Source organism: Anopheles funestus, chromosome 3RL, assembly GCF_943734845.2.
Source record: "Anopheles funestus chromosome 3RL, idAnoFuneDA-416_04, whole genome shotgun sequence".
Lineage (NCBI taxonomy): Eukaryota > Metazoa > Arthropoda > Insecta > Diptera > Culicidae > Anopheles > Anopheles funestus.
In genome coordinates this window covers 71,596,570-71,618,023 of record NC_064599.1, presented here as the reverse complement: position 1 = coordinate 71,618,023, position 21,454 = coordinate 71,596,570, and the positions used below count along the sequence as shown (strand labels likewise).

Below are 21,454 nucleotides of genomic sequence, written 5' to 3'. Positions count from 1 at the left end.
ACTTTGCCCTGATGTTCGCAATTAACTTCACGCAGCGCTGGAGTTCGTCCCAAGAATTTGCTCAGTGACAAAGCACGATTCGTGCCACATTCCTGCCACACGCGGCACAAAGAAGACATCGAAGTTTTGAAGTAGAGACCAGCCTAAATATCTTGCTAGCTTCAATTATTCAGACGATTAGTAAGCATGACTGTTGTGCGACTTTCTTTGATCGATTTTTATCTAGTGCGAACTTCATCCAGAGAAGGATCTTTTATCTTCAAGAACTTCCCATCGCAGGGTTATAGCAGCGAATATAAATATCTTATCTCATCAGTAGACGCATTTCGCATCACTTTTCATTACGATGTGTGCACAGTAATGCAATTCATTACTCAATTTATGGCATTGCGGTAAAATGAATTACAATATTCAACTGCATGCATTAAACATTCCACGAAAAACAACTGAGAACTGTGCGGAACTGCACAGAAACCCAATTTAATGCATCTTTTATCTTTTCCTCTCTGTGACGCACCACACAAAACTCGGAAATTGGTACAGCCTGGTACAGAAAGCAACAAACACAGCTATACGAAGAAAAAATAATAAAACTCCATAACTTCGTTCGCAATAAATCTTTTCACCGAAACGAGCGGCGAAACATTCTTTGCCATCGCTGTCATATGCTTTCCAAGTGCACTATACCCATCAGAATACGCGCATTTCTGCCAAGACGTACGCGAAATTGCCAAATCCTACATCAACGGGAGAGCCTCGGAGACAATCCACAAATCCATCCATCCCGTGGAAACTTTTTTTTGCCACTCATGTGTCTGTGGATAATGTTGGGTTCCATTTGAATTTCGTTACAAATTCATCATCACAGCACAGTGAACACACTTCCTGCGAGTTTTGAAAAGTGCATCCTTCCATCCAGTGTTGGAAGAAGCAGCAATAAAGAAAATGTCCCCGACTTTTTCCCTGCTCTGCTTCACAGTAAAAGTATGGAAATTCAACTTGAACGAACATTTTATGTATATTGCAAATGGTGAAGAAGCTCGGAAAAGCAATCTGTACACCGCTCGCATCTTGGTGAATGCATTGAATGACAAAATTGTGATCCTCCTCGCCAGCCAAATAACTGCGACAGCCCGACGGGGTCGTAGATAAAACCCTCCCGGGGCTGATCTATTTAGCAGCTAATATTACGCCTGAGAGTTGGTAACATGTCTGTCCATCATTTCGTAGCAAATGGTTTCTGTTCTTTTACATCATATTTTTATTTTATTACGTTTTAGAGGGTGATTATTGAAATGGTTAGTACGATATGTACTTAAGAGCATCATTTTGTGGATTTATAAATTGTATTCCGAGATGGACAATGCAAAATAATATTTAACCGTGTTAGAGTCAATATGTAATGTAATTGCATAAATTTAGGCGTTTAACTAATATTTCAGCGTTTTCTTCGTGAATTTACCCAACATAATATTCTCGCAATTTTTCATCGTGTAAACCTACAAACGATATTGTTTATTGCATCTCATTTGGATGATATTTTTAAAACCAATGTTATCAATTTTTTTTTCTGAACTAGTTTTTCTATATACTGTGTACTGCATAAATTTAGGGTAAGATTTTTTTTGAACAGAAAAACGACTCTGCTGACGACTAAACGACTAAATTTCAAGGAAGAGCATCCACCATGCCAAAATCAATAATCAGCTTTTCTCATTGAATTCCCAACGCTTGTATAAACTTTATGAATAAGCTGAAGGTCACAGCCTAAATAAAGTTGTTTCAAAAACTGAGTTGAATTGCAGGAATCGGCTATAAATTTCCCGGAATAAGCCCTTTATACTTTACCTCACGCAGCAACGTTCGATTGAACATAGAAAATCGGATTTTACAAGCGATTCAATTTGGCATTTTCTATGACAACAATGCCCGATGGAAGAAAGGTAATAAAGTGCAACATTTAAGTGATTGAATTCACCAGAAATAAAAATATGCAATGGAATGAAGCTTTAAACGTGGTTTTCAGTGTACCGATATCGACTTCCATGAATGATACGGTACGTTATGGCCAACAGGTTTTATTTTTCCGACTTTTCTTTTTGACTGTCAAAAACAATTCCCCAGAAATGGAAACAACGGTTACTGTATTCCGTAACAAATTAAATTAACAAAACAAAGTCTTACATCCAACGGCAGCATACACCATTCGCCAGACATCTTGCGACAGTGCAAAGTTTTGACAGCTCAGATACTAATGCTTTGTAATTCAAATGTCGAACGCAACGAATGTCCTTCCCGCAAAACCAGACCTTCACCCGTCGGAGTGTTGCCGGCTCATAAATAATACAACAAGATGTTTTTCTCCCGGCTTTCGTCTATTTCTGGTGAGGGGGAAATCCCTATCCGAGATGCGGAGCATCATTTCAAAGACAATATAGCGGCATACAAGTGAGTAAGAAACACGATGACGACGTAGTCAATGTAGAGTTTTGAGGACATAAGAAAGTAGGAAAAAAGAAAAGCACCCCCAGAAATAATCGACTAACCAACCCAACAAAAAAAAGGAAGAGGCGCGAATGTTTCGAATTATCGAGAAATATGCAAATGACTAAATTTATAGCACCCAGATGGTGGTCGAAAGTAGGATCGTGATTGTAGCATGTTTCTTATCGTTTTCTCCCAGTGTCCAGCGGGGCCGCAAGTTGCGATGGGTAAAACCACCGTGCAAATGACACTGCGTAAATCGCCTCCCTTCGGACAAGTGCGACTGTTGGGCACGGTTTTTTGGGGCCCAACCATGGAACCGAAATTGCGCAAAACAACCTGCTCAATTTTATGCTAATTATGTTCATACCACGATCATACCAGGCGACCAGCCATCTTCGTTAAGCCACCCGTCTGACGGTGTAGTGTTTGGCCGGTTTTTGGATTTGTCGTGAAAATCCACTAAACATGGGAAGGATGTATCTTTCGCGGGATTCAACCGTGAAGCGTTAGATATACTTCCCACCCATCATCGCTTCGGGAGGGAAACATACACAAAGGCGCACGAAGGTTAGTGGCGGCTTTGGGCTAAATTTATGAGAGCTAACCGAAAAACGCTTTCAGAATATGTGGGTGGGCTGAAGTTTTTCGAGGCATCGATGCGGTTTGCGATTTTTTTTTGCTCTAGCAAGGACTTTTTTGGGGGGATGGCAGATGCGATGCTAATATTGAACCTGGGTCCCTCTTTTAGCAACTTTTTATTGGATTTGTACAAAGCTGCTTTTCCGAAAATAGACATCATTTTGGTGAGCTACAAGTTTTAAAATATATTAATATTAACTTCGATTGAAGTCTACAGCATTAGCAAAACCATCCTTCAATCAGGGATCGTTCAACTGCAGGAGTTTATATTGGAATTCTTGCAAGCATTAAAAAAATAGTTTAAGAAGAAATTATAGCAAAGCTGAACTGGACATGATTAGAGTTTGAAACGAAATATTCAAGATTAAATGCCTCTGCAACATAATGTTTGGTATGCAAGTGAAATAACCTAAAAACAGCTTGGTTTCGATTGCATCACCCAATTTCATTATAATTATATTTTGTGTAGTTGTAGTCCCTGTTTATCACATACAATAAACGATACAATTTCTCTCGATAGAAACCGAGTTTTTCCTGTAAAGTATTGTATGTAAAAGTAAAGTTGTTCGACTCTTTCCTAGAGTAATTTTCCCCATTAAGGGGGAACTAAAAACCTCCAGAAACGATTTTCTGAAACCTTCTTCAATCCTTCAATTCTTCGAGAGAACCTCATACTCACTTCTATCCTATAGAAATCATTCTAGTATATCATAGAGTTGTCCTTTTTCGCATACTAACATTGATCATGGTTCAAGATCCTCTTTTATTGGTTGTCGATAGTATGAGTATATCGATACATTTGACGTTTCAATACATTTGACCACAAGTAAAGGATCTCTCGATTAATGGGAACGATTTAAAGGAAGAACTCCATCCTTTTGTTTACGCTATCAGCTAGAGTAGAAGAGCAGATGTTATAAACCGAATGCGTAGACGAGGCACGAAGTCGTTGATTCGAAACTGACTCTGGGACGAAGTTGGAGCTACCTTCGGAGTCGTGGATACGCTCCGGAGCACACACCACTCTCTACTGAAGATTCATGTGAATGACTCTTCTCTAAAGATTCTTTAACTACAACATTCGCTTGTTGTCTTAACGACCCTTAAGGAAATGTCGACTATTTCTGGCTTACTAGACTTGTTTTACCGGATAGTCAGTCCTTGGAGGACGGTCCGAATGGGATTTGATACCAAGTATTGTCGTGTTTTAAAAAAAATCAGCCCAAAAAATATTTCACCTGAAGTTTTCTCCACAATGTTAAATAACTTTACCAACAAATTATCGTACTCCAGTTGGTACGATTATTGATTTTGTTTATTTGTGCGATCGTAAACGTTATTACAGAAAACAAATAATTTCTCGTTCCCGAAAACAAAACAAAACATTAAAAATGGAACATCAATCCCGGAAGGGAAATGCTGTCAACATAAAACCAGAAACCAATAAAACACCCCACGATAGGAAACTTTAACCGGAAAACTAGGTACTGCGGGAAAATTCGACCCGAAAGGCATAAACCCAAACAGTGCATTACAGCATTTTTGGAGAAAAATGTACTTTCCTGTATTTTTTTTTTGCCAGTACACAAAACAAAAAATCCTCTTCTAAAATACAAACAATCATTAGCAAATTCCAGTCCCAGTTTGAGGTTGCTGCTCGTTGGCCGGCGAACGATCGACAGTTTACCATTTCCGGTAGTAAAATTTTACCACTTCCGTGGAAAATATTTCCCACTGGTCTCGGTACTGGACACTGTACCTCGACCGGGATGATCGAAATAACTCAAACCTCTTTAAAGTTCCTTTTTTTGTCGCTTTTTCGCACAAACAGGATATGTTTGTTTGTTTGTTTTTTTTGGAACAGAAATTTGTGTGAGTTGATTTTATGCAACGCCAGACTAGATGAGTTTGTAAAACACCAAACTGCTTTTTTAACAAATCTAAACTGTAGAAGGTCATGGGCCAAAAAAAGGGCGTTAGATAAGTCCCTTTCCCCAGTTGCAAAACGGTCGTCGAATGGAGAGGAGCCCGAAAAGTAAAGTGCAAACGTACACAGTAGCAAGCAAACAGGGTGATAGAGAGACAGAAAGAGAGAGAGAGAGAGAAGCTTCCAAACCAAATGCAAATGTCTATGGCCCAACGTAACCAATGTTGGTGTTTTGCGAACGTGATGAAAACCTCTAGAAACCAAAACATCCCACCCATAGGACCGGGTGAACTTTACCTCTCTACCGTAAGTGGTGTGCCTGATGCGATGAAAAACAAAACAAAAAAACTCTCAAAAGCTGCAAGTAAATATTGTGCACTTTCTTCCACACTGAGTGAAAGTGAACGAATAGTTGGTACAAGAAAATGTATAAAAATGCACCATTTTCCAGGTTATTTTTAATTTTAAAAATCCTTTGCAAGTTACAAGAAAATACAACTAAACGCACTTTCCGCTATACAAAAACGTCAATCAGCTACAAAAGAAAAATTTGTATTACACGGTAAGATTGCTTCATGATTCTTCTTCCTTCTTGGTTGCTCTTCTAATGAAAGTAATCTCCTGTCAGTAGCACGCAGTGTAATCAACTTATCAACTCGAACACGCGCGCGGGCGCCTGTACTGGTGAAGCATTTTTGTTCCAGGAATGTAAAGCAATTTTCCAAGCACAAACAGTTGTGGTTTTAATGAGTTCTCGGAAAGCTTGCTAAGCTTTTTTTTAAATCATTTATAGTAGAAAACATTGTTAAAAAAATCCAGGTACATAGATTTACTAATCTGGACGCCATTGATTCAGAGAAAATCAAATCGAACACTGCATGAGCGTTCTTAACTGCAGCCACCGGACAGAGGTTTTTTTTGTACTTCAATAGAAGTTGGGGAATTTTGAGGATGAAAACGGAAAAATCCCAATCCCAGCAAATGAGGTGAGAGCGGTTCAACTGCGGAAAGGAAGAAACGTTGGTACATAAATCATAAATTTTATTATCATTTCCGGCCAATGAGTAGGAAAGATGGGTCTACCCGGATTGGGGATATACCCACCTCATCCAGACTGGTGGAACACAGGTGTATGAAGGTCCTTCCCCTCCCGGGATGTCGAACGAGGAGAAGGACAACACCAAACAAAAAAAACACAAACAAAACGCCACAATAATGCACACAGAGTGAAACGTGCGGAGGCTCAACACCAAAAAAAAAGGAGCTTGTTCAGGCCCCATTAATCTTGATAATACTTCTTGATTGGCCAGGATGGATGGTGCAGTGTCTGGGATTGTGTTTTTTCTTTCTTTCTCTCTCTCTCTCATCTCTCGCTGCCCGCTTATGTGGTGGGTTTTTTTTTTGCCAACTGCCAAAATATTCGACGCATTCGTAAGGTGTGAGAATCACTTTATTTATATCTGTTTTTTACTCACTCGTTCTGGATTTTGCTTTTGCCTCTTGTGCTCCCAATTTATTTTTTTTTGTTGTTATTTGGTAGTGTATTCCATCCACCAGGAAATGGTCGTAAATTCGAAACGCGCAGAAGAATTATGTCTGTTTACGATCGCTCATTTTTTTCTCTCCTTCCCCGAATGCAGCATCCCGCACGTGGCACGTGGCAGTATATTGATTTAGTTAATTAAGGGCAAGTCTATCAACGGTTAACAGGCTTCTATTAACGGTTGACGGTGAGTGTACATAAAGAGAAGAGAAATATATCACCCAACGGAGTTTCTGCCCTTAAATTCGAACGTTACTGTTTTGCTACACAGAGAGCTTTATGTTTCCTAAACAGCCATGTTTGTCCATAAATTAAATAATACCTTCCAGTATAAAACCCACCCAAAAAAATGGGGAAGAAAAAAAGCTTTATAAAACCCAAAAGTACTGGATTTTGCCTGGATGTGTTAGACATACTATCCGTATCCTTCCTGGAACATGTTTTCCATCACCGGATACAGCTCAGTCGTGTGAAGATTGCAGCTGTTTATGCGCCAACAAACACCTTCTTGTGGGACTCCTCCGTGGGCAACCTTTGGGACGCTCGGGACGCCTAATAATCAAGGTGATTTGTACAATTTGTGACAGGAAACCTAGCACTGACCTTCCACGAAGTCGTGCTGACCAGCTTTGGAGGGTGATGACCTTTTTCTTTTTTTACTAATCATGGTAATGTTTAAGCCAAGCATGAAATTTTCCAACAATCAAATACGAATTTGGATTTTTTTTCGTGTTATCGTTCGTTGTTTCTTCATCCCACATAGTAATGTCTGTCTACTTAAGCGCTTAAGCGTAAGTAAATCTGATCGAAACCCTAATGCGATAAACAATATACACTTTACTGAACAGAAAGAAGCAAATTGGGCATATTATTTTCACTTTTAAATGAAGTTTGTTGCGCGTTGAATCAATCAAATCAATCAATCAAATCAATCAAACATGAAATATATCAAAAAGAAATCACGATTCAAAAGTATTATTTCAAACTAAATCAAATACACTAATTAACAACATTTCGCATGCTTTATCACACTGTAAAGCAAATGCTCTGGATGCGTGTAATGTTGCGAATCGTACCGTGGCCTTGAGCCTCGACATTCGAACTCTTACACCAAAGTTCGCGGTTCGAATCTGAGCTGGACCTCGAATTATTGTATCGTATCGCTCCAGTTCTTGGCTTATACGCTTTTATGTCGTTATATGATAATAATACGACTTAATATTACCTTTATGCATAATATGAAGAAGAAGTTAAAAAGCTTCCAAAAGAAGAATAAGTTTAAATCCTGATTTTACATCATCTTTTACGGTTTTTTTTAACTTTTAAATTTTAATCCTCCAACATGATCCTTTTAAGTGAGCATATCTTCTTTCCTCTTTCGTTCGAATAACAAAAGTTTAGGTCTAGACTTTCTTTTTAATTCTAATGCATTCTAATGCTACTGGTAACAACTGAACCTAGACCTTCGTTTTCATCACATAACCATATAGTTCGATTTTTTTCTTCTGCGTATTTGTTTACTTACATTCGTTTATTTTTTTGAGCAGCGAAAGGAGATTGCTTGTCTACGACACGTGCCCAAGGTAAGGTAACACTGAAACCAGTGAAAAGCCTTCTACACCTATCCTCTTCCTGGGCGCGCGTAATCTTATTAGAGAGTGCTGCTGATGTAACCAGCTCCAAACAGAGCTCCGTGTACGCAGACGGCATCCAATCTAACCACGCCGTCGTCCACACGGTATTTACCACTTACACACTATGCGTGCCACAAATGCTGCACTTCCATACGCCCAGGATGCTTCACATTTCTTACACACTCACTGCACTCGAAAGGATGCATTCCCTGCGCACTGTAAAAAAAAATCACACAAACACACACAACATTAATATGTAACCACAGAAGGGGGCACAGAACAGACACTCAGCCACCGATCTCTCTCTTTCTCTTTCTCTCTTACTCTTCTCTCACGCTCACAACACACATTAGCTCGTAAATATGAGCTGATTTATTACTTTCACAACATAACACAGAACAGTATCAACATAAAACAATCAACTAATAATTATGCGATTCCGAAGAAATTGTCTATAAAAATTCTTTCGGAAAATTAGAAGCACCGGTGAAGAAAATGAGGCACTCACGGAACGCAGAGGTGAGAGCAAAACGCAATTGGTGAGCTTACGAACAAGAATTTCCCAGCCTACTACGCTCAGTATTTTCACAACACAGCAAAAGATTTGTGCTTTTTTTCTGCTTCAACTTCACTCGGTACAGTAAATGTGTCTTTATTTTGTTTCATTTGTGGAAAACTTTTTCTTTATCATATTGTTAAATTTTCCTTTGCACAAACAGAAGACGTTCCTACTTTCTCTCACTCTCTCTCTCTGTTTAATGAAATTCTCATCTCAACTAACGTATCCTAAAATGAATGAAACACTAAAGTAAACAATCCCATTTTCCCTCACAGCCCATAAAGCACTAGCGAACATTTTTTCTCACGAGTGAGTCGTTCCATTCACCACAACTCACACACACATACAGACTCAAACAAGCACTTTTCCTCTCACTAAAGACAGGAGGATGGAATCTTTTTTTTTCTCCCCCCCGAACACTGTCAAAAACGCTTTCCGCACCTTATGCACTCATTCGCTCACACTTCCACTCTCGTAGAACCAACCATTACGCTCTCTTTCGCTCAATCATTTTCCACCAGTAAATCGTATAGCATTTCTTCCTTCTCCACCGTCGTCACATTTCACTTCGCTTTTCCACAGCGCGAGGGAATCGATTTTCACGTTTCACGCCAACCCACACGGGCGACGTTCGTACGGAATTCGGCGTGACTTTTCCGCAAAACACTATGCCCACTTACCACCCACGCCCAGTCCCGCGTATCGGGCGGGGGGAGGGATAACTTTACCGTCCGTTTTTCGCAAAGGAAGAAGCACAGAAACGTTGTGCCACAATATCGACATTCTGTGTGAACTTTCTTGAACTTCGCGCTGCTTTTCGGGTATAGGCTGTTGGTGGTGGTGGGCGAAAACATTGAAACAATCGAGTGAAAAGCTTTAGTTGTTTGAGTGATGCAAAAAAAACACACTTCCAAGGAGGTAGTTAGTGGAGAGTTTCCTTTCGTTTACGAGTTTTGAAATTTTCCAGTAATGATGATGCGTATGATGCATTCACTTATTATGTTCTCACCACTTTTATCACCCCTTTTTTTGGAAGAAGAATTTTTATCGAGAGCATACCAACAAAACTAACATCCTTTTTGACATATGTGATAAGCTTTCTGACACTGGCCCCTTAATATCCTTGCCCGTGTCGGGTGGATATTTCGCACGACATTCTTCGACATTAATCGTACGTACGCACAGGAAGGAGGCGCCACATTCCACGACCTACCATCGCTTGACACACGTACAAGGCGCCCTCCAAAAAAACCTCCCCCCACACAAAGCACAGACGTGACGCGTGGGAAAGAGCTGACGCTGGAACGCAACGGCGGCTCGCGTTATTGAACCGCGCGACCAGCGAGCGTGTCGCAAAACGCGTGGGGTAGACCAAAACTAACGCCGTACCGTAAGACCGAACCGAAACCGACCACTGCGCTCGTCCAACTAACCGACCGCTGGCTGACAGTGAGCACGCGAACCTGACGCCCAGCGACCGAGACTGCGCCAAAGATACGCGAAGCTGGAACGCACACAGCGCATGGTTTCGCTCGCACGTTTCTCACATGCTGGGTTTTTGGTGATACCCTCCAACCATCGGAGCTCGCATTGCATTGAGAGAACGGATCTGTTTTGGAGGATTTTTCTGACTGATAACAAAAGCATGCTGACTCTCGGTAAGTTTGCAACCACAATGAGTAGATTTCAAACTTGCTACTAAACTACAACTTCAATGCTACTTATACGATTTATACGAGTTATGCAAAAACAAAAGATTTCGATGAGTGAAAATTAAAATATCTACAATTGATCAACTAATCACGCTTTACTTTTGAAACACATTTTTTATGTATGATTTTGCTCTTATTTTTTTCGATAATTTCTTTTAAATCCTCTACAAGAAATCAACTAAAGCTGTATTAGAACTTTTTAGGTTTATAATTTAATTGCAATGTATTATAATTTTGAAATATAAGAACGACCAAAAACGATTTTTTTCCTTTGTACCTTACCACTGTGCAACGGTTAAATGAACTTAATTTAGGGGTAGGATAGTGGTTCGTTCAAATTTGAAATTTACAGGGCTCTTCGGTTTAAATTGAATTTGGCGCGCTTACATAAAGCAACGTTGAAATCACTATCGCGTGGTGTTTTACCCATGCTTTTTTATTACTTTTTCTATTCTTTTTTCACTTTTGCTACTGTTTCTTTATTAAATAAAAGTAGCAAATAACATATAAAAACTATACGCACTTCAGCTATCGTACTGAAATACATAAATATATAAGTAAATAAAACATTATTAAATATAACAAAACAATGTCGAAAATGAGCACATAAATCAAATACACTATTTAATCACATGTTTAAATTTCAATACGGAAATATGGCTTAATTTCTAATACTTTTTTTTACTTTTCAATTTAATAATAAGCTAAAAGTTTATCGCTGTTTTCTTTATTTATGCTAAGGCTTTACTCCTGTCACTCCTGTCTTATTGGTCTGGAAGTTGTAAAAGAAAATGTGTTGAAAAGGAAAATTTCACATTCAGTTAAGTCATTCTCTTCTTTTGTGGCACTACAAGAGAACTTCTTGGCCTGCAATTTCTGACTTTCGTTGAAATTATTTACCCATAGCAGGAAAATCAGTACAACGTCCTGAAGTTCGGTACTGATGGGATTCGATCCCTGGACCTGTCGTGTAGAGACCGGAGCCGCTACTATCTCCACCGCCGCGCCGGCCCAAACATTTGTGATGTCATACATCATCGAATTTAAAACTACACGGTAATATAAACATTCTCTTTCTCTAAATACCATTATGTTACATGATATGTTATTTTTAGATATGTTACATAACTTTTTGATGATAAAATAGACACCCTTTCTTGCATCACTTTACTTTCAATAATCACAAAAATCACTCAATAAAAAGGTTAGTGTTTAGACTTTTAAATTTCAACTGAACGGTTCATTTAACATGATACCACAATATGACGCCCATTTAAGTATTTTAATCAACTATTTTTCTTAAGTACCTTATACGTTCATTTCCGTTATTGGGAACAAAATTAGATAATTTCATGTTTGGTTTGAAAATAAATATGTTTTATTAAACAAATGCTATTGGCAAACATTATCCAGAAATATGCTTCGGTGGTGGAGCAGATAGAGCTGCCTTAACTGGTTGAGATTGTACGTGGGAGTGTTGCTGTCCCTGGTTCATCTTTCCCGCCGGAAGTGGCACCTGTCGTGTGATGTGATGCAGTGGCACAAAGTTACGCTTTTGGTGGAAAGAATGATGCAGTGGGTTTAGCTTCGGAGCGATACTTTTCGGAATCAATGATCGATAATCCTTCTTCGGTTCCTGGGCAACCTGTTGTCGATGGTGTTGCGCAATCGGATCAACTGGATGAGCGAATCCATGCGTAACTCCTGGGTGATCTACCTTCACGTGCAAACGCTGATTGTTGTACGGCAGTGCCGTATGGCGTTGTTTAGCCTGGTGAAGGTGAGATTGTTGAACTTGATGTTCAACCTGGTGAGAGCCAACATTGTACGTAGACTGAACTAGATACTGCTGATGAGGTTGGAAGAGATGCGGCTGCTGTTCGGGGTTCGGTGCTGGATGATAGACTTGATGCGGATGATGCTGTTGAGGGGGAACTGCCACATGCTGATAGTCTAGAGCATGTTGATGTGGATGATACTCCTGAGACGCATGAAAGGGACCTCTTTCTTCTACAGAATGAACATTCTTCAGCGCATGTGGAAACACATTCTCCTGTCCGGAAGCACTTGGGTAGGATCCATCCAGTCCCGGTACCACAAGTAATAATGCGAATAGACAACTTGCCAGCACCTGGTAGACACAAAAGTAAATAACGCAATGAGTGAAAGGGAAACCATTGGCGAAGAAAGCGTGTTGCGATTTGATAACATTTATTTTATGCCTCACCAAAAAAAATCGGTAACGATGATCAAAAAGCCGGAACGAAATACTTACCATTTCACCAGCCATTGCCATTCGCGAGTTGTACGTCTATCTTTACTATCGAAGAAGCTAAACAGCGGGTCAGTTTGCACTGGTCACGTTTTTAGTAAGTCACACTGCTCTATTGCTACGCTGGAGAGTGTTGAAAGTGAACTGATGCTTTTGCTGGTTACGTCCGGTAGTTTTTATACCTCGGTCAACTTTTGCTATCCACCCGTTGTTCGGTATCCCACTATTCAACCAAACCGATTGGTCATCGAAGAGCGGAACGTTGTAAATCTTCTTTATACAACTGTCACGCCGTTGCGCTTTAATTGTGCGCATCGATTCCGCAAAAAGGGTGGTGATAAGTGAGTCTAAGGCATTTCTCTTCCAAGCCGGTTGGACTGATGTTTTGGACAATAGTTTTGCCAATAATAAACTGTGCGTAATCGATTGCCACGGTGCTCTCTGCATCTACGATGTAACAAGGTGGTATGATTTTAAATGCAAAAATTATTAGATAAATCAAACCGTTTACCGTTCTTTGTAATGAGTCCGATTAATATTTATGTGTATAATTATAATATATAATAATTAGTCAGCAACTGAAGTAGGGGACTTTTACTCGCAGGACAATGTTGTTATAATTTACAGAAATTAGTCATTGTTCATTTTATTAATTTTTAAATGATAATTTACAATTTCATTAATCTTCGTATCACAAGAAGACTGATTAATATCCTGCATTTCAAGTCTTTTCTCTGTAGTACTTTATTTCTCTTTTTCCTTCTCTTACAAATCGTGTCTTAAGCGGTGTTTACACGTTACTTTTGAATTCTTTGCTATTCTATTTTGTAATTCCAGAAAAATCTTATTAATATTGTATTCTTTTTATTATTGTCTTAAAGGGTATTTTATTACAAGTATGATATTCCATCAGAACTTATTAGGCCTTGTTTGTTTCAACCAGATAGGTCAAGTGCTTAAACTACGGACGATAAAGTCTAGGGGTGAGATTCTATTCTCAATCTTCGGTGTAGTAGAACGTAACCCCGTCACTATATGCTTAGAAATTGTCGCATTTGCGAACGTGTTGCAACAAATTCGTATTAAAATAAATCAATTTATAAATTTTGCCAAATTACTCAAAAATAGGTAAGGTTTTAGCCTATGAAATTTTCAGATTTTTATAATTTTTTAATCTGTTTTTTTATTTGAAGCATTATTTGGGTGAAAAGAATCTTTTTTCAACCAATTGGCGTTAAAATAAACCAATTTAATTTTTTTTGCAAAATTTCTCAAAAAAAACGTAAGGGGTAAGCCTTATGAAATTTTCGAGTAGAAATTTTTTTTGAAATTTTTTTCTGAATTTTTATTATTTTTTTAATTTAAAGCATTATTTGAGTGAAAAGAAACTTATTGCAATAAATTTGCATTAAAATATATCAATATTTTATATTTTGCTGTATTGCTCAAAAATGAGGAAAATTTTACATTTTCTCAAACAGGGTAAGGAACTTGGTTCCTCGAATAACTTCTGGCACACACAACTAGGGGTATGGCCGTCCAAGAAGAAAACGTAGCCATTGGTGCCATCTATCGACCACAGGTTAAAGATTGGCGATCCGTTGGATACCGACCGAGTTATAGGCAAAAGTTGGTGCAAAAATGAGGAAAATCTTCATTTTTTTTAATTTTTTGATTTTTTTATTATTTTTCATTCTTTTTTTTATTTCAAGCATTATTAGAGTGAAAAGAAACTCATTGCAACCCATTGGCATTAAAATAAAACAATTTAATTTTTTTTGCAAAATTTCCCAAAAAAATCGTAAGGGGTAAGCCTTATGAAATTTTCGAGTGGAAAATTTTTTTGAAATTTTTTTCTGATTTTTTATTCTTTTTTTAATTTAAAGCACTATTTTAGTGAAAAGAAACTTATTGCAACAAATTCCCATCAAAATATATCACATTTAAAATTTTTGCTACATTGCTCAAAAATGAGGAAAATTTTACATTTTCTCAAACAGAGTAAGGAACTTGATTCCTCGAATAATTTCTGGCACAGACATCTAAGGGCATGGCTGTCCAAGAAGAAAATGTAGCCATTGGTGCCATCTACCGACCACAGGTTAAAGTTTGGCGATCCGTTGGATACCGACCGAGTTATAGGCAAAACTTGATGCAAAAATGAAGAAAATTTTACATCTTCTCAAACAGGGTATGGAACTTGGCTCCTCGAATAACTTCTGGCACAGACATCTAAGGGCATGGCTCTCCAAGAGGAAAATGTAGCCATTGGTGCCATCTATCGACCACAGGTTAAAGATTGGCGATTCGTTGGATACCGACCGAGTTATAGGCAAAAGTTGGTGCAAAAATGAGGAAAATTTTACATTTTCTCAAACAGGGTAAGGAACTTGATTCCTCGAATAATTTCTGGCACAGACATCTAAGGGCATGGCCGTCCAAGAAGAAAATGTAGCCATTGGTGCCATCTATCGACCACAGGTTAAAGTTTGGCGATCCGTTGGATACCGACCGAGTTATAGGCAAAACTTGGTGCAAAAATGAAGAAAATTTTACATTTTCTCAAACAGGGTATGGAACTTGGTTCCTCGAATAACTTCTGGCACAGACATCTGAGGGCATACCCGTCCAAGAAGAAAATGTAGCCATTGGTGCCATCTATCGACCACAGGTTAAAGATTGGCGATTCGTTGGATACCGACCGAGTTATAGGCAAAATTTGGTGCAAAAATGAGGAAAATTTTACATTTTCTCAAACAGGGTAAGGAACTTGATTCCTCGAATAATTTCTGGCACAGACATCTAAGGGCATGGCTGTCCAAGAAGAAAATGTAGCCATTGGTGCCATCTATCGACCACAGGTTAAAGATTGGCGATTCGTTGGATACCGACCGAGTTATAGGCAAAATTTGGTGCAAAAATGAGGAAAATCTACTTTTTTTTTGTTAATTTTTTGATTTTTTTATTATTTTTCATTTTTTTTTTTATTTCAAGCATTATTAGAGTGAAAAGAAACTCATTGCAACTCATTGGCATTAAAATAAAACAATTTAATTTTTTTTGCAAAATTTCCCAAAAAAATCGTAAGGGGTAAGCCTTATGAAATTTTCGAGTGGAAAATTTTTTTGAAATTTTTTTCTGATTTTTTATTCTTTTTTTAATTTAAAGCACTATTTTAGTGAAAAGAAACTTATTGCAACAAATTCCCATCAAAATATATCACATTTAAAATTTTTGCTACATTGCTCAAAAATGAGGAAAATTTTACATTTTCTCAAACAGGGTAAGGAACTTGATTCCTCGAATAATTTCTGGCACAGACATCTAAGGGCATGGCTGTCCAAGAAGAAAATGTAGCCATTGGTGCCATCTACCGACCACAGGTTAAAGTTTGGCGATCCGTTGGATACCGACCGAGTTATAGGCAAAACTTGGTGCAAAAATGAAGAAAATTTTACATTTTCTCAAACAGGGTATGGAACTTGGTTCCTCGAATAACTTCTGGCACAGACATCTGAGGGCATGGCTCTCCAAGAAGAAAATGTAGCCATTGGTGCCATCTATCGACCACAGGTTAAAGTTTGGCGATCCGTTGGATACCGACCGAGTTATAGGCAAAACTTGGTGCAAAAATGAAGAAAATTTTACATTTTCTCAAACAGGGTATGGAACTTGGTTCCTCGAATAACTTCTGGCACAGACATCTGAGGGCATACCCGTCCAAGAAGAAAATGTTGCCATTGGTGCCATCTATTGACCACAGGTTAAAGATTGGCGATTCGTTGGATACCGACCGAGTTATAGGCAAAATTTGGTGCAAAAATGAGGAAAATCTACTTTTTTTTGTTAATTTTTTGATTTTTTTATTATTTTTCATTCTTTTTTTTATTTCAAGCATTATTAGAGTGCAAAGAAACTCATTGCAACCCATTGGCATTAAAATAAAACAATTTAATTTTTTTTGCAAAATTTCCCAAAAAAATCGTAAGGGGTAAGCCTTATGAAATTTTCGAGTGGAAAATTTTTTTGAAATTTTTTTCTGATTTTTTATTCTTTTTTTAATTTAAAGCACTATTTTAGTGAAAAGAAACTTATTGCAACAAATTCCCATCAAAATATATCACATTTAAAATTTTTGCTACATTGCTCAAAAATGAGGAAAATTTTACATTTTCTCAAACAGGGTAAGGAACTTGATTCCTCGAATAACTTCTGGCACAGACATCTAAGGGCATGGCTGTCCAAGAAGAAAATGTAGCCATTGGTGCCATCTACCGACCACAGGTTAAAGTTTGGCGATCCGTTGGATACCGACCGAGTTATAGGCAAAACTTGGTGCAAAAATGAGGAAAATTTTACATTTTCTCAAACAGGGTATGGAACTTGGTTCCTCGAATAACTTCTGGCACAGACAACTAAGGGTATGGCCGTCCTAGAAGAAAATGTAGCCATTGCTGCCATCTATCGACCACAGGTTAAAGTTTGGCGATTTGTTGGACACCGACCGAGTTATAGGCAAAATTTGGCGCAAAAATGAGGAAAATCTTCATTTTTTTTTAATTTTTTGATTTTTTTTATTATTTTTCATTCTTTTTTTTATTTCAAGCATTATTAGAGTAAACAGAAACTCATTGCAACCCATTGGCATTAAAATAAAACAATTTAATTTTTTTTGCAAAATTTCCCAAAAAAATCGTAATGGGTAAGCCTTATGAAATTTTCGAGTGGAAAATTTTTTTGAAATTTTTTTCTGATTTTTTATTCTTTTTTTAATTTAAAGCACTATTTAAGTGAAAAGAAACTTAGTGCAACAAATTCCCATCAAAATATATCACATTTAAAATTTTTGCTACAGTGCTCAAAAATGAGGAAAATTTTACATTTTCTCAAACAGGGTAAGGAACTTGATTCCTCGAATAATTTCTGGCACAGACATCTAACGACATGGCTGTCCAAGAAGAAAATGTAGCCATTGGTGCCATCTACCGACCACAGGTTAAAGTTTGGCGATCCGTTGGATACCGACCGAGTTATAGGCAAAATTTGGTGCAAAAATGAGGAAAATTTTACATTTTCTCAAACAGGGTAAGGAACTTGATTCCTCGAATAATTTCTGGCACAGACATCTAAGGGCATGGCCGTCCAAGAAAAAAATGTAGCCATTGGTGCCAACTATCGACCACAGGTTAAAGATTGGCGATTCGTTGCATACCGACCGAGTTATAGGCAAAACTTGGTGCAAAAATGAGGAAAATTTTACATTTTCTCAAACAGGGTAAGGAACTTGATTCCTCGAATAATTTCTGGCACAGACATCTAAGGGCATGGCTGTCCAAGAAGAAAATGTAGCCATTGGTGCCATCTATCGACCACAGGTTAAAGATTGGCGATTCGTTGGATACCGACCGAGTTATAGGCAAAATTTGGTGCAAAAATGAGGAAAATCTACTTTTTTTTGTTAATTTTTTGATTTTTTTTATTATTTTTCATTCGTTTTTTTATTTCAAGCATTATTAGAGTGAAAAGAAACTCATTGCAACCCATTGGCATTAAAATAAAACAATTTAATTTTTTTTGCAAAATTTCCCAAAAAAATCGTAAGGGGTAAGCCTTATGAAATTTTCGAGTGGAAAATTTTTTTGAAATTTTTTACTGATTTTTTATTCTTTTTTTAATTTAAAGCACTATTTTAGTGAAAAGAAACTTATTGCAACAAATTCCCATCAAAATATATCACATTTAAAATTTTTGCTACATTGCTCAAAAATGAGGAAAATTTTACATTTTCTCAAACAGGGTAAGGAACTTGATTCCTCGAATAATTTCTGGCACAGACATCTGAGGGCATGGCTCTCCAAGAAGAAAATGTAGCCATTGGTGCCATCTATCGACCACAGGTTAAAGATTGGCGATTCGTTGGATACCGACCGAGTTATAGGCAAAACTTGGTGCAAAAATGAGGAAAATTTTACATTTTCTCAAACAGGGTAAGGAACTTGATTCCTCGAATAACTTCTGGCACAGACATCTAAGGGCATGGCCGTCCAAGAAGAAAATGTAGCCATTGGTGCCATCTATCGACCACAGGTTAAAGATTGGCGATTCGTTGGATACCGACCGAGTTATAGGCAAAACTTGGTGCAAAAATGAGGAAAATTTTACATTTTCTCAAACAGGGTAAGGAACTTGATTCCTCGAATAATTTCTGGCACAGACATCTAAGGGCATGGCTGTCCAAGAAGAAAATGTAGCCATTGGTGCCATCTATCGACCACAGGTTAAAGATTGGCGATTCGTTGGATACCGACCGAGTTATAGGCAAAATTTGGTGCAAAAATGAGGAAAATCTACTTTTTTTTTGTTAATTTTTTGATTTTTTTATTATTTTTCATTCTTTTTTTTATTTCAAGCATTATTAGAGTGAAAAGAAACTCATTGCAACCCATTGGCATTAAAATAAAACGATTTAATTTTTTTTGCAAAATTTCCCAAAAAAATCGTAAGGGGTAAGCCTTATGAAATTTTCGAATGAAAAATTTTTTTGAAATTTTTTTCTGATTTTTTATTCTTTTTTTAATTTAAAGCACTATTTTAGTGAAAAGAAACTTATTGCAACAAATTCCCATCAAAATATATCACATTTAAAATTTTTGCTACATTGCTCAAAAATGAGGAAAATTTTACATTTTCTCAAACAGGGTAAGGAACTTGATTCCTCGAATAATTTCTGGCACAGACATCTAAGGGCATGGCTGTCCAAGAAGAAAATGTAGCCATTGGTGCCATCTACCGACCACAGGTTAAAGTTTGGCGATCCGTTGGATACCGACCGAGTTATAGGCAAAACTTGGTGCAAAAATGAGGAAAATTTTACATTTTCTCAAACAGGGTATGGAACTTGGTTCCTCGAATAACTTCTGGCACAGACAACTAAGGGTATGGCCGTCCTAGAAGAAAATGTAGCCATTGGTGCCATCTATCGACCACAGGTTAAAGTTTGGCGATTTGTTGGACACCGACCGAGTTATAGGCAAAATTTGGTGCAAAAATGAGGAAAATCTTCATTTTTTTTTAAGTTTTTGATTTTTTTATTATTTTTCATTCTTTTTTTTATTTCAAGCATTATTAGAGTAAACAGAAACTCATTGCAACCCATTGGCATTAAAATAAAACAATTTAATTTTTTTTGCAAAATTTCCCAAAAAAATCGTAAGGGGTAAGCCTTATGAAATTTTCGAGTGGAAAATTTTTTTCAAATTTTTTTCTGATTTTTTATTCTTTTTTTAATTTAAAGCACTATTTTAGTGAAAAGAAACTTATTGCAACAAATTCCCATCAAAATATATCACATTTAAAATTTTTGCTACATTGCTCAAAAATGAGGAAAATTTTACATTTTCTCAAACAGGGTAAGGAAACAGGGTTTGGAACTTGGTTCCTCGAATAACTTCTGGCACAGACATCTGAGGGCATGGCTCTCCAAGAAGAAAATGTAGCCATTGGTGCCATCTATCGACCACAGGTTAAAGATTGGCGATTCGTTGGATACTGACCGAGTTATAGGCAAAATTTGGTGCAAAAATGAGGAAAATCTACTTTTTTTTTTTAATTTTTTGATTTTTTTATTATTTTTCATTCTTTTTTTTATTTTAAGCATTATTAGAGTGAAAAGAAACTCATTGCAACCCATTGGCATTAAAATAAAACAATTTAATTTTTTTTGCAAAATTTCCCAAAAAAATCGTAAGGGGTAAGCCTTATGAAATTTTCGAGTAGAAAATTTTTTTGAAATTTTTTATTCTTTTTTTTGTTGAAAACATTATTTGAGCGAAAAGTAACTTATCGCAACCAATTGGCATTAAAATAAATCAATTTAATTTTTTTTGCAAAATTTCCCAAAAAAATCGTAAGGGGTAAGCCTTATGAAATTTTCGAGTGGAAAATTTTTTTGAAATTTTTTTCTGATTTTTTATTCTTTTTTTAATTTAAAGCACTATTTAAGTGAAAAGAAACTTAGTGCAACAAATTCCCATCAAAATATATCACATTTAAAATTTTTGCTACATTGCTCAAAAATGAGGAAAATTTTACATTTTCTCAAACAGGGTAAGGAACTTGGTTCCTCGAATAACTTCTGGCACATACATCTTAGGGCATGCCCGTCCAAGAAGAAAATGTAGCCATTGGTGTCATCTATCGACCACAGGTTAAAGATTGGCGATGTGTTGGATTCCGACCGAGTTATAGGCAAAACTTGGCGCAAAAATGAGACTTATGAAATTTTCAAATTTTTATAATTTTTTAATTATTTTATAATTTTTTATTCTGTTTTTTAATTGAAGCATTATTTGGGTGAAAAGAAACTTTTTTCAACCAATTGGCATTAAAATAAATCAATTTTAAAAATTTTGCAAATTTACTCAAAAAAAGCTAAGGCGTCGCGTCCCCAAACGCGACAATTGCTAAGCGTTTAGTGACGGGGTAAGCCGCGACACAAGGCCATACGTAATGTTTTCATTACGAACGGTATTAGTGAAATATAAAGAGTTCTAGATAAGCGGAGAGATCTATGGATATCTTGACAGTAAGAATGTTAATCAAACTATTGATTGTTATTTTCAAGTTTGTATAACATCATATATTCATGTTCATTTTATGATACAAACAGCTTATCTGTTTTA

General features: G+C 37.1%; 2 protein-coding genes and 1 long non-coding RNA gene across 8 annotated transcripts in view; 1 reads left to right on the top strand and 2 right to left on the bottom strand.

Moving 5' to 3' along the window:
• Positions 1-10,325, bottom strand: part of LOC125769360 (beta-1-syntrophin) — a 125,106-nt gene extending 114,781 nt beyond the window's left edge. Inside the window, exons 1-2 of one of the 5 annotated variants that reach the window (XM_049438052.1) lie at positions 9,969-10,325; positions 8,122-8,446 (exon numbers count right to left, since the gene is read on the bottom strand). The gene's annotated coding sequence lies outside the window, so the exon portion shown is untranslated. Of the gene's footprint in view, positions 1-8,121 lie in introns of all 5 variants that reach the window. The other 4 variants (XM_049438051.1, XM_049438053.1, XM_049438050.1 and 1 more) reach the window with 4 other exon arrangements.
• Positions 10,326-11,546: 1,221 nt separating this feature from the next.
• Positions 11,547-13,028, bottom strand: LOC125769367 (cyclic AMP-responsive element-binding protein 5-like). The gene is made up of 2 exons (XM_049438062.1): positions 12,777-13,028; positions 11,547-12,632 (listed from the first exon to the last, which is right to left on the bottom strand). Exons 1-2 carry the CDS (start codon positions 12,795-12,797, stop codon positions 11,907-11,909), a joined length of 747 nt encoding a protein of 248 aa, XP_049294019.1. The 5' UTR covers positions 12,798-13,028; the 3' UTR covers positions 11,547-11,906.
• Positions 13,029-14,305: 1,277 nt separating this feature from the next.
• On the top strand, positions 14,306-17,246 carry LOC125769375 (uncharacterized). Of its 2 annotated transcripts, XR_007419055.1 has the most exons (4): positions 14,306-14,874; positions 15,255-15,634; positions 16,157-16,346; positions 16,537-17,246. It is a non-coding gene; the product is annotated as an uncharacterized LOC125769375 (long non-coding RNA). The 2 variants fall into 2 exon arrangements; XR_007419054.1 differs by lacking the exon at positions 14,306-14,874 and having other exon boundaries at positions 15,200-15,634.
• The last annotated feature ends 4,208 nt before the right edge of the window (positions 17,247-21,454 follow it).